At 52.8% G+C, this 12609-nt stretch overlaps 1 protein-coding gene across 2 annotated transcripts in view; it reads right to left on the bottom strand.

The window, feature by feature from the left end:
• EPHB2 (EPH receptor B2) overlaps positions 1–12609 on the bottom strand; it is a 132083-nt gene that overhangs the window by 20974 nt on the left and 98500 nt on the right. For both annotated transcript variants that reach the window (XM_014881699.2, XM_014881700.2), the window contains exon 6: positions 6507–6631. In XM_014881699.2, the coding sequence (XP_014737185.2) occupies positions 6507–6631 (125 nt within the window). The remainder of the gene's footprint in view (positions 1–6506; positions 6632–12609) is intronic.

Genomic DNA, 12609 nt, shown 5'->3' with positions numbered 1-12609 from the left:
CACTTCCAGGGATGAGGCAGCCACAGCTTCTCTGGGCAATCTGTGCCAGGGCCTGCCAAACCATCAACCTTGAATAATTTCATGTCTCAGGCTGTCAGCTGAGCAGTGCTCTGGTGTGGATGGTGGGAAGAGAGAAGCCTGACAGGATTGTGTTTCTTCAAGTGCATGGCCAAACCCAAGGGGTGGAAAATGGCAAATCCTTGTGCAGGGAGTGCAGGGGAGCTCTGTGTTACCTGTAGGGGCATGGAGGAAGAGGGAATGGCTTTAGACTGAAAGGGAGCAGGGTTAGATGGGATATTGGGAAGAAATTTCTCTCTGTGAGGCTGATGAGGCCCTGGCACAGGGGGCCAGAGAAGCTGTGGCTGCCCTTGGGTCCCTGGAAGTGTCCAAGGCTGTGCACACACACTTGGGAAAGCCAGGAGGATGGCAGCCTGGAAAATATTCCAGGCCAGAGCTTCTGGGCTCTGTTCTCAGGATGATCAGCTGGTTTCAGCTTCAGCTGGGGAACAATTCTCCCAGGATGACAAGCTGGTCAAAACAGAATAGAATCCTGTGAAAACCAGAATGGAATTAACAGCACAGATTAACACCTGTTGTGGTGCCTGACCAGGCCTGGGAAAGAGGTGTCTTCTCTCTGAACCAACCATCCTTTTTCTGCCCTTGGAGTTGTGAGTCGTTCTGTTGAAGCAAGTGTGTTTCTGAATAAAACTTGTCTCCTTCCTATCCTGAGGGATGAGCCGTGTGTTTTATTTCCACCCCTATAAAGGGTTAATACCCCTTCCCACGGCTACACAAGGCCAGGCTGGCCAGGGCTGGGAGCAGCCTGGGACATGGAAGGTGTCCCTGCCATGGCAGGGGTGCAGTGGATGGGCTTTGAGGTCCCTTCCAGCCCAACCATCCCAAGATTCCACTAAACACCTCAGAGACCTTCACTACTAACACTGTTCAGGACCACTTTTCCCTCCTCAAAACAACAACATCTGTTTTGTGCATCTGGAGCTGGTGCTGAAGGTTCCTGGTTGTCACTGGGGTCTCTGGTAATCACTGATGACAGTGAAAAGCTCAAGTACAGACACAGAGAGCAAGGAAAGATGAGCACACAGCAAACTCATGGCCTCGTTTGTCTGATCAGACCCTTGGACCTTTCCCAGGCAGGCAAGAAGATAAATAGGTCAGGAAATGTTTACAGTTTTTAGAGCTCAAGGGCTTGGATGAATCCTCCCAGGTCCTTGGAGGGCACTAACAACACAGTTCTTTTAAAATCATTTGTCCAAGTCTTTTGGAGAACCTCATCCCTGCTCCTGGAGGACTTTAAATGGAATGTAATGGCCAAGCCTACAGGGTGGTTGGTAGCCTGGGAAATTCCTGTCTGCTTGCCTGGGGAAGGTGTGTTTGTGATGTGCTCTCCTTGAAATGCAGACCACAAGGAAAAACCATTTACACCTCTCCACCCTCCCTTATCAAAGCTATTCTTTCTCCTTGGCATCACCTCTCCAGAACCTGCACATTCACCTCAAACACTTCTCCCCTTTCACCTCTCTGGGCTCCTCCAGCAGCCCAAGTGCATCCCAGGTGGTTTAAAGCCCAAGTTCAAGCAGAGGTTTGTGGTGTTTGGGGGTTTTTTTTTCTGCTGATTTTGCTCTGAGTTCGGAAATCCTAATCCAAAATAACACACTGGGTTGATTTTGAGTCCTCATCTGGTTCCCCTTCCCACGAGTCCAACTGAAGCTGAAACCAAAGTCTGATTAACAAAGAAAGAGTCTCTTGAAACATGGGGAGGCTGTGGGACACTCTAAGGATTTACAAAAATTCATTCTAAAAAGTCTCATTAGAAAAAAAAAAATGAAAGTAAAAAAGCCAAGAAAAAAAAATCAACTGAGTGAATTTGGCAGAGTTCCCATGAGGCTGCACAGGGGCATCTGCCATGGCCCTGGGGGCAAACACAGCAGGGCACAGCCATGCCAGGACCAGTGCCAGAGCATCCCACAGCTGCATTTTGGGAGCCCAGGGTGTGGGAGCAGGGTCCTGCAGGTCCCAATGGGGCTGCAGCTGTGGGGTCCACAGCACCTGGACCCTCACAGGGACCCCCCATGTGTGGGGATGGAACTGGGTGGTGTTTGCACCATTCATTACTGGTTTGTCTGAAGTTTCTTCTGCCTTCACTCAGAGCCAGCATTAAAAAAACACGAAGGAAATGAATTTTCTCGTGTTTAGGCTTGGTTATTTACTAAATCTTATCTAAAATACAGAAAGTTCAGCAACACTTCCAGCCAAAAGTGAGAAAAATGGAGACAGATCCAGCTGCTACAAGGTCTCTTAAAGCCAAACAGTCCAATAGAGAATTAACACCTATATTATTTATACTTTTGACCCAATAACCAAACTGCCATGACCCTCAGTGTGACACTGACTGACCAGCCAGAAACCACTGCCTGAAAACCATGAAAAATAAGGAAGATGAGCATTGAAAGAGACACCATCTTGTCCCATACCTGTTACTATATTGTAAAAACCTCAAATTCCAAACCCTTCACCATGTGCAATCACACACTTCTGTTTAACTACACACCCATGACTTTAACTCCATCACTGAAATTTGGAAGTTTCTCCAAGGCCTCAGGTCAAAAGCAGTGTTCTCCAGGGGGTCAGTGCCAGAAAGCTCAAAATTCCCAGGTTTGTGGGATCCAACATGGGGACAGCCCAACCACATCTGTGCCCCCAGCCAGGTATCCCATCAGGAGGGACAAGAACAAATGGCCTCAAGTTGTGCCAAGGGAAGTGCAAGTTAGATATAAGGAAACATTTCTTCATGAAAAGGGTTTTTATACAGTGGCACAGGCTGCCCAGGGCAGTGGTGGAATCCCCACCCCTGGAAGAGTTCAGAAAATGAGATTTTGCTGCACTTAGCAATGTGGCTTGGTGGGCATTGGGGTGTTGGGTGGAGGCTGGACTGACTGATCTTGGAGAGCTTTTCCAACTTTAATTATTCTCTGAGTGTTTGAATGCCTCTCCCAAACCCACTGAGTCCTGGGGAGGGACTGGGACTGCAGGTTGGCTACCCCAGGGCTCCCTGGCAGGGTTTCCTCTCCATCTCCTTGAAATCCCAGTTTTACTGGGACAGAGCCCCCTCCAGGGGTTTGGGCAGCACTGGCTGAAGGGGCAGCCCCAGCTCAGGACAGAAACTCCAGATGGGAAACACCAGCAGCAGCTTTGGCTCCAGGGGGATTCTGGTGTCCAGCACTGCAGGACAGACCCCAAAAAGTCAGAGAATCACAGAAGCCCGGGATGGTTTGGGTTGGAAGGGACCTTAAAGACCATCTTGTTCCAGGCCCTGCCATGGGCAGGGATGTCCCCTGAGCCAGGAGCAGCTCCTCCAGCAGGCTTGGTCCAAGCTCTGGGTGCTGGGCTCTGGCTTAGAAGCTCCTGGGCACCAGGAGGGCTCCACCTCCACCTCCAATGGCACAGTCACCTTCCCAGGTCCCCTCCCCCAGCCAGCCAAGGCCCCTTCTCCAGCACTGCCTGCACACATCAAAGGGCTCCTTTCCCTACTAAAATCCTGCACTGGTGACCAATTTGGGCTGAATGTCTTCAACCATTCAAAAATTACCAAATGGGTGACTCTGAGCATCATCAAACCCAATCATTTTGCATAATGAGGAGGGCTAATTACTCTTTGCAGTGCTTGACACTGCAGTGGGTCTCCAGTTCCCACACTCTGGGATGAGTTTGGCAACTTTGGATAAAAACTGCTACACCCTTTCTAAATGAAGACAACACAGACTTTTTTAATAAGAAAAGCGTTGGCAGGTGCCTCTTGGAAGTTTAAAAAAAAACCATTAAGGCAAGGGCTGCAGAGAGCAGCCACGCCAGGCAGTGTTTGTGCAACAATCTGCACAGATTTGCTCCAACTCCACGTGAAAGAAACTCATAATGCTGCCTTTGTACAGGCATTCTTAATGGCATCTAGGAATAGCAGTGTTATAAATAATCTGTGAAAGGAAAACAAAAATTCACCTTTGTTTCAGGTATTGTGAACAGTTCTTTTCTGTCGGTGCCAAAATAAATGCTTCTATTTTTTAAATTTAATTTTTATGTCTCTTTATAGAAGAGAATCTATTAAAAATGAAGAACCAAGGTGTTTTCTATACACAATGTGTATGCTGCTATTCTTCTTTTAAGCTGTTTTCAAGAAAATATAACATAATTTTCTACTGGGGGAAGAAAAAAATTCCACCAGAAACAACTTAACCAGCTCCAGAGATCTTTGCTGAGCATTCAGAAGCACACGGGACAGTTTGTAATGAAATATTTGGAAGGAAATCACCTCTGCACAGACTGGCAGTGCAGTGAGAACACACCTGGGATATGTCACACACCACATCCAGCTGCTGGATTGATGGGAAGCAGGGGAAGAGCCAAAGCTCTGCATTTTGGGATTGTTCCCAGCATCCAGTAAATGGCTTTTGATTGCAGAAGTCAGCACTGCAGTGGCTGGACTAAGCTGGACTGAGCTGTGCCCACAGAGAGCTGGATCCCTGTGCACATACAAACAGGGCTGGGGAGACAGAGCTGGGCTTCTTCAAACCAAGAACCAGCAAAAAAAAGATTCCAAGGGGTTCACACAACTCTGCCCTGCTCTGGGGAGATCCCTGTGCAGTGCTGCCCCCAGCCCTGGGATCCCAGCACAGAAAGGACCTGGAGCTGCTTCCCACTGCCAGAGGGCAGGGCTGGATGGGATATTGGGCAGGGATTGTTCCCTGTGAGGGTGGGCAGGGCTGGCACAGGGTGCCCAGAGCAGCTGTGGCTGCCCCTGGATCCCTGGCAGTGCCCAAGGCCAGGCTGGACAGGGCTTGGAGCAGCCTGGGACAGTGGAAGGTGTCCCTGCCATGGCAGGGGTGGCACTGGATGGGCTTTAAGGTCCCTTCCAACCCAAACCAGTCTGGGATGCTTCCTTGGTGCTCTGAAATACCAGGACAGGGAGAAGTTCAGGCCAGCTCTGCCCTCTGTGCCATGGACAGCTCTGACTGAGAGTGGGGCCACTTGTCCCCATTGTCAGGGACACTGAATATCGAATATTCTCAGCTGCAAGGGACACACAAGGATCATCAAGTCCAACTCTTAAGTAAATATCTCACACAGGGACTGAAGCCACAGGCTCAGGGATATCAGCACCATGCTCCAATCCAACCAAGTGAGCCAATCTCAGGGTCCTGCTGGGCCCTAACTCTCACAAGGGACAGGCAGATGTGGTTGCCTGCAAGGACTGGCCACCAACAGCAGCACCATCTTTTAGACAAAAATTCCCTTTATTTACAGCCTCCCTCAGAAAACAGAGGAGAGGGAAGAAAGAAAGAGGGTGAGTGACTAAGATAGAGGAGGAGAATGTGCTCCCTGAGATCTTCTGCCTCTACACTGAGGGTCCACAGGGAAAGGACCCCTCTTTGCTTCCCAGATCTGTCTTGTTATCTACTCATCCATCTTGCCACATATTCTGGGATCATTTCCAAGGGTCAAAATAAATGGCTGTGATTTATGCAATATAGGTCAGGACCTATTTAACAGCTTACAAAGGAGCCCCCCCCTCTTCCCCATTCTCCCTCTGGCTCTTGGTGATGAGAAAATAGGTCACAGGCAGGCAGTGGGGGGGGATTAATCATTTCTTCCGGCAACTGCTGGGAAAAATATTTTCAGTTCCATTTAATCATAAAGCTTTTTAATTAGTTAGTTTGCAATTTATGATGTATAGTTTATAAGCTCTTGTGCAAGGGGGCAGATTCCTGGAAGGAGAAGTCTCCTGCTCCCCATGTCCCCTGGGCTGCACAGATGAAGTTCAGCCTGGTAGAACTGGGACCAAGCTTCTCGTGGTGCTCAGGTGTCTGAGCAGCCACTGGTGGGATGGACACCCTGGCACAGCTCAGGCTGAAATGCTCTGCTTGCCTGGACAGGGAGGTTATGGAAGGAGCAGGTTCCTCAGGGATCTGAGGGAGCCCTTCACACTGACTGCACAGCCTCCATGGGAGCATGGGGACACCTCTGGTCCAACATCTGGGCTCGGGATGCTGCAGAGATCCCAACCTCACCTTTGGTGTGAATGCACACATGGGCAGCACTCCAGAAAATCTCCAAGACTGGACGTCCACTGAGTATGCTCCAGCCTGGGACTGGGTGCTTCCTGTCATTCCCATTTCCTGCTGATGCCCCAAGTACATGAAAAATAAAAAATAGACCCTGGACCTTGGCTACCCTGCTCCCCTTGTAATGGGTCCACTTGCCACCAGTTCTGTGGAGGTGACAGGAGAAGCTCCTGAATGACCAGAGGATTTTCTACACCTGGGCCACTGGAACCATCACTGGACCCCGAGGATTGATGGCCACTGTCACCCATGTGACCAAATGCAGCAAGAGAAGTCTCCTACTGACCAACCACTGTATGCCCTTCGGGGAAGCTCTGCACCCCCTCCTCTCCCCAGAAGCTGTGGGTGACCCCTGCCAAGGCCCCTCAGTACCTTCTCATAATACTGCAGCTCATAGTCCAGGATGACTCCGTTGGGCTGGTCAGGCTGGGACCAGGACAGGGTGATGCTGTCCACGGTGCGGCTCACCTGGTGCATGATGGACACAGCAGAGGGGGCTGCAAGACAGACACAGACAGACAGGGACAGTCAGACACCTGCACAGCTAGGACCCTCACCCTGGCAGGAGCTGGGCAGGACTGTCTGGAGCTTTGGAATTGACCTCCTGCACTGCCCAGGGGTCAGGAGATCCTGGATTTTGCAGTTTGCAGAGAGCAGTGGGGGTAGAAAAAAATTGGTTCTGCTGAACTGCTAGTTAGAAAACATGTAGGACAGTGTCTCAAGCAGGAAAATGGCACAAGGAGCCCATGGTTGGAGCAGGCACAGCATTGTTCCACCAGGAAAAGCCCCCCCAGCCCCATCCCATGCACTCCTCCCTGCCTGCCGTGGGGAAATCGGGGATTTTCACTTTTCCATTTGCATAGAGCAGCTTCCCAAGGCTCGGGCAGGCCGGGGCTGCGAGTTGCTCATGCCAATGAGGGGAGGTGCATCCAGCAGCCTGAGCAGGCAGCACAAAGCTGACCTGACACGCTGACAATGGAGAGCAACCCACCCCCCCAGCCCTGCACACAGGACAGCTCCAACACCGCCCATCCCACCGAGCACAAACAGCCCTGCCAGGCCCTGCCAGACCTGCAGACAGCCAGGGCAGCTGCCATGGCCACAGCTGGACACCAGCCAGGTGGGCACCAGGTGGGCACAACGCGGGCCCGGCCGTGCCACGCCTGGGAAAGCTGCCCAGGGAGCTGTGCTGACAAGCCCAGGGGGCAGGGAGCAGAGTGTGGAGCTGCCACCTCCCTGGGAAACTCTGAGCAGCCCTGGCCCAGTGTGCTGGGCAGGTGAGCCAACAGCCCAAGGTGATTTCAGTCCTGTGGGATCAGGAACCTCATCAGTCTGCAGCTCCCATCTCTGCTCTGTGACAGTGACAGCACCCAGGGAATGGCTGGGGCTGTGTCAGGGAGGTTTGGGTTGGATATCAGGGAAGGTTCTTCCCCCAGAGGGTGCTGGGCACTGCCCAGGCTGCCCAGGGAATGGGCACAGCCCCGAGGCTGCCAGAGCTCCAGGAGAGTTTGGACAGGGTGGGATTGTTGGGGTGTCTGTGCAGGGCCAGCAGTGGGACTGGATGATCCCTGTGGATCATCCAAGTGGGGACATTCTCTGATTCCAGGTGCTGACAGCAGAGCAGCCAACACCCACCCAGCCTTGCTGCAGGGCTGACACCCACGGGTGCCTGTGCTGCCTCTCTCCCCACATCCCAGAGCAGTGTCTGTGCCCTCCCCGTGCCCAGCACATCCACAGCAGTGCAGGGCCATCCCAGACCAGCCCTAGTGCCAGGCCAGCCCTGCAGAGCTCGAGCTGCAGAGGAGTGTTAGCCCTGGCACATGTGCCAGCACAGGCTCACTACTGCAGCAGCTTCAGGGCACAGGGGAAGCCTCAGGGGTGGGAGAGGACTGCAGAGGGGTAGCATGAAAGCTTCCCCATCACTTGCATGCCAGGCCAAATGGATGCAGAGAGGTTTGCACTCAGATGGGCTTTTCCCAAGTCCAGCCCTTACAATATTTCATGGAAGAACAACTCATCTGACAGCTCTGAGAAACAGCCTGGAGGAGCAGCACCCAAAGGCAAGCACCTCTCACCCAGCTCCAGGCTGGCTCCCCTTGGCATCAGGGGCAGTGACAGGAGCTGTGCCAGCTGGGATTGCAGTGGCAGGACTGTGGTGCCTGGACGAGCGTGGCCTCAGCATGTTCCTGCACATCACAGTGAATTACCACTGAGCAACTCCTCTCCAGCACACCAACAAAAGCCATTTTTCTGATCCACTGTCTGCCTCTTCACTGCTGCTTTTCTGACTCAGAGCACTGCAGTTTCCAGGATGCTCCATGTCTGGGTGCCAAGGGGCTGGGTTTGGGTAACACAACATCTGCCACCACACTGCTGCACCATTTTCCTTCCCCTGCCTGGGTTTCCCCATTCCTGAAGGAAGGTGTGATGTAGATTAGCCTCAGTGCTGTTGAGCCCTGGTTTTGTCCAGGAGAACAAAACTAGAAGGACAGCAGAGAGCTTCCATCCCTGGAAGTGTCCCAGGTCAGGTTGGAGCAGCCTGCTCTGGTGGAAGTGTCCCTGCCCATGGCAGAGGGTGGGATGAGATGATCTCTAAGGGCCCTTCGAACCCTTCATGGTTTAATTCCACGATTCCAACAGATCCTGAGGCCAGCCTTCCATCCATTTCTGCTTAAGCAAAGCCCCATTACCCAACAGCCTGAAAGCCTCTGTGTCACCTCAGCCCTCCCCTTGCTCTGTGCCACTGCTCCCCTCCCACGCTGACATCCCTGTCCCACTGCTTCAGGCCACATCTTTCCAAACTCCTGGGAACAGTTTCTCACGCTGGCATGAAGATAAAACACAGGTAATGCTTCTGGAGCCTGTCAGCTCTTGCCAGAGCTCGCTGCTTCCTTGTCGACACAGATTCCGTAGGACAGCTGTGATTTTCAAGACAAACATCTCTGTCTCTGGGGACAAGGCTGGGAAGGAAGATGTGACAGTGCTGTGGATGCCCTGCAGCAGAGATGGCACTGGATGAGGGGAGCACACAGCCCCTGGTGTCTCTGCCACCTGCTCTGGGAACTGATCCCACATTTACACTCTGAGCTTTTCCGGGATGGGGGCTGTGTACAGCCAGAGCTGTCCCACCACAACACCAGGATGTGGCAACATCCCATGACTGAGGCACAGGTTCAGCAGCCTTGCAGCTGGAGAAGCTCCTCAGCTCCAGGTTCCTCCTGGTAGGAGTGAGGTCTCTGGGATGTTCTTCCTCCAGTTCCATGCACTGCACCCCAGCCTGGGAGCACAGAACTTCTCCAAGGCACCTCCTGCCTCTCCTCAGGGAGATGTACAAGACAAAAACTACAGCAGGACTCGTGTGTGACTCATGTGCTGCTGAGACCTGGTGAACCTGCTCTGGTCTCTCAGCAAAAGATCCAAATGGATGAGGTTGGGCTCTTCTAAGGAGCTTAATGAGACAAATGTGCTGCATGGTGGGAGGAGGGAGGGGAGATGAACACTCCAGCAACCTCAGCCCTTTCCTGCACCTGGGGCAGGGGAGTGGCTCTGCAAGGGCAGGAACCTCCCCATTGCACGTCCCCAGTAACTGCTCCTCTATCACAGACACCAGGGCACTGCAGGAATGAAATCACAGGAAGGCTCGGGTCAGAAGTGACCTCTGGATGTTTCTGGTCCCACAGGCTGGCAGAGTAATTTCAAAATCAGATCGTTTTGCTCAGAATTGTGTCCAGATGAGACCTAGTGGCTGGGGCTCCCACAGGCTCTCTGAGCAGCCCCCCCCAGCTGCCTCGCTCTTGTGGGATAGGAAACTTTCCCCACATTGCACTAGGATTTTGCTGGTTGTCTTGTGGATGTTTCCATTGTTCTCTCCCTCGATGCCCCTCATCCTCCTCCTCTGCAGGCTGTTCAGACCCAGCTCTGAGCTGCCCTCACCTCTCATGCCCCAGCCCCAGCCCCAGGATAACCCCCTTGTCCTGCTGGACCTGCTCCAGTTTGTCCATGACTGTGATACTGGGAGCCCCAGATGTGGCTCTGAGACTGCTGAGCAGATGGAAACAATCCCACTCCTGGATTTTTTGCTAACAGAGCACAGCACTCTGCAATGCCACAGAACATGGTCCTTGTCACACCCTGCGTGCCAGGTCAGGGCCTGGGGTGCACAGGGAAGTTCCCAGTCCTGTGAAGCAGGGCTGGGCTGGCACTGGATGTCTGAGCTTGGAACCAGTTTAGAGGAGCCAGCCAGACCTCAGAGTGACTTTCCCAGGTGCAGTCAGCAGGAACAGCTTCAGCTGGAACCTGACACAGTGCCCAGGCAGCTGACTGTGCCTGTGATGCACACAGGAGATCAGATATGGAGAGTCCCCACTCTCAGAGCCTTGATCACCCTGTGATGTCACCATGGAAGTGTGAACAGAGGTGGATTCATCCCGGGATAGGTGTGTCCCAACAGTGCAAAAAACAAACAGACTTTCCTTCATTCCACAGCTGATGGAAACCCTGCTCCTGACTGAATCCCTTAAGCCTCAGGGTCATTTGATTTCACAGATTTCATAGGATATTTGGAGTTGGAAAGGATCCAAAAAGATCACTGAGTCCTTCTCTGAAGTGAATGGTCTATATGGGGATCAAACCCACACCCTTGGCATTACCAGCACTGGGCACTGAGGCAAACCCAACCACTGCAGTCCTTGAAAGGCACTTTGTGCATCCTCTTGATCAGAGATGGCCTCGGATTCCTCACAGTGGAGCCCTGTGGCTTCTCTGAATTGCTGGAGAAATAAACCACACCAAAACCACCACTGGAGTGTAAAACAAGCTTAATGAAAATCCCCTGATGTACAAAGGCAACGTGTCCCACAGGGTGACCCCTCTGGGGCTGGGGCAGAGGCACAGGAGGGATGCAAGTGACACTTCTGTGGTCACCACCCTGAGCCACACAACACTGCTCACAGCCAGACCTCTGCCAGGCTGGCCCTGGGGTTTTGGCAGTTTAATTTAATCCAGGGGGCTGAGCAGAATTCCGTGGCAGGGGGCAGCTCTGCAGTGTCAGTGTGGCGGTGCTGACAGCACACACAGGGCCCTGCCTGAGCTCAGGAACTGCAAACACTTGGGAGGGATGGGGTTCAGGAGGTCCCCCCACCCTCAGGTCCTGCCAGCAGAGCTGATTGCCAATCACCTCCCTGAAGGGATCACCCTGAGCTTTGCCAGGGCTGGGATGGCAGGGAACCACCTGTGTCCTGGGCTGATCCCACAGTGTGGGCAGCAGCTCCAGGGAGGGGATTCTGCTCCTCTGCTGGGCTCTGCAGAGACCCCCCTGCAATGCCCAGCACAGAAAGGATGTGCAGGAGTTGGAGAAGTCCAGAGAGGCCATGGAGATGCTCCAAGGGCTGGAGCCCCTCTGCTCTGGAGCCAGGCTGGGAGAGCTGGGGGTGCTCACCTGGAGAGGAGAAGGATCCAGGGAGAGCTCAGAGCCCCTTCCAGAGCCTAAAGGGGCTCCAGGAGAGCTGGAGAGGGGCTGGGGACAAGGGATGGAGGGACAGGACACAGGGAATGGCTTCAAATGGACAGAGGGCAGGGCTGGATGGGATATTGGGAAGGAATTCCTGGCTGTGAGGGTGGGCAGGCCCTGGCACAGGGTGCCCAGAGCAGCTGTGGCTGCCCCTGGATCCCTGGCAGTGTCCAAGGCCAGGCTGGACAGGGCTGGGAGCAGCCTGGGACAGTGGAAGGTGTCCCTGCCCATGGCTGGAGTGGAATGGGATGGGCTTGAAGGTCTCTTCCAACCCAAACTATTCTGGGATTTGAAGATACCTCAAGACATTGTCCTTTCTGATTAGCTCCAGATAAAATCCCAATTTTTGGTCATAAAGCACATTTCTTCTCTGCCACATCCTTGTAGATGAGCCCCACCATGTCCTGCCTCCCAGGCACTGCAGCTGAGGCACATCCAGCATTTAAAATATATCTTCTAAAGGAAAAAAAAAGGAGAAGAGATCACAAGTGGTGGTCTGGTTATGAAACTGAAGCTGCTTTTATGAAAGAGCTTTTTTTTTTAAAAAAGAGCTTTTGCTGAAGATCCCAAGCAGGCACATCTCTCTTTACAGCTTCACATCTTTGACTGCAAGCATGTCCAGGTTTCCCTGTGTCAGAGCTGCTGTCTGAGGATGCTGTGACAAGAGGATAAAACCTCCCTGGGCAGGGAACCAGGCAGCTCCAAGGCTCCAGAGCTGCACCTCAAGGCTACTTCAGCAGCCTGTGCTAAGGGAAACCAAACCCCAGGTGGCACAGATCCATCACACAAAGGCAGCTTAACCAGCCCTGAGCCTCCACAAGAGGCTTTGGGTTCTGTAAATAAGGATTTGCTGATCTCCTACAGGGGAGTGCTGGTTCCACCATGAAGCCTCAGGCTTGGCATAGCCAGAATTTGATTTTCATACATAGTTGTTTCTTTGGGACTTGCTGGAAAGGATGAAAAGTA

Source organism: Sturnus vulgaris, chromosome 25 (genome assembly GCF_052056855.1).
Source record: "Sturnus vulgaris isolate bStuVul1 chromosome 25, bStuVul1.hap1, whole genome shotgun sequence".
In the NCBI taxonomy this organism is placed as follows: Eukaryota; Metazoa; Chordata; class Aves; order Passeriformes; family Sturnidae; genus Sturnus; species Sturnus vulgaris.
This window is presented reverse-complemented; position numbering and strand designations above follow the sequence as displayed.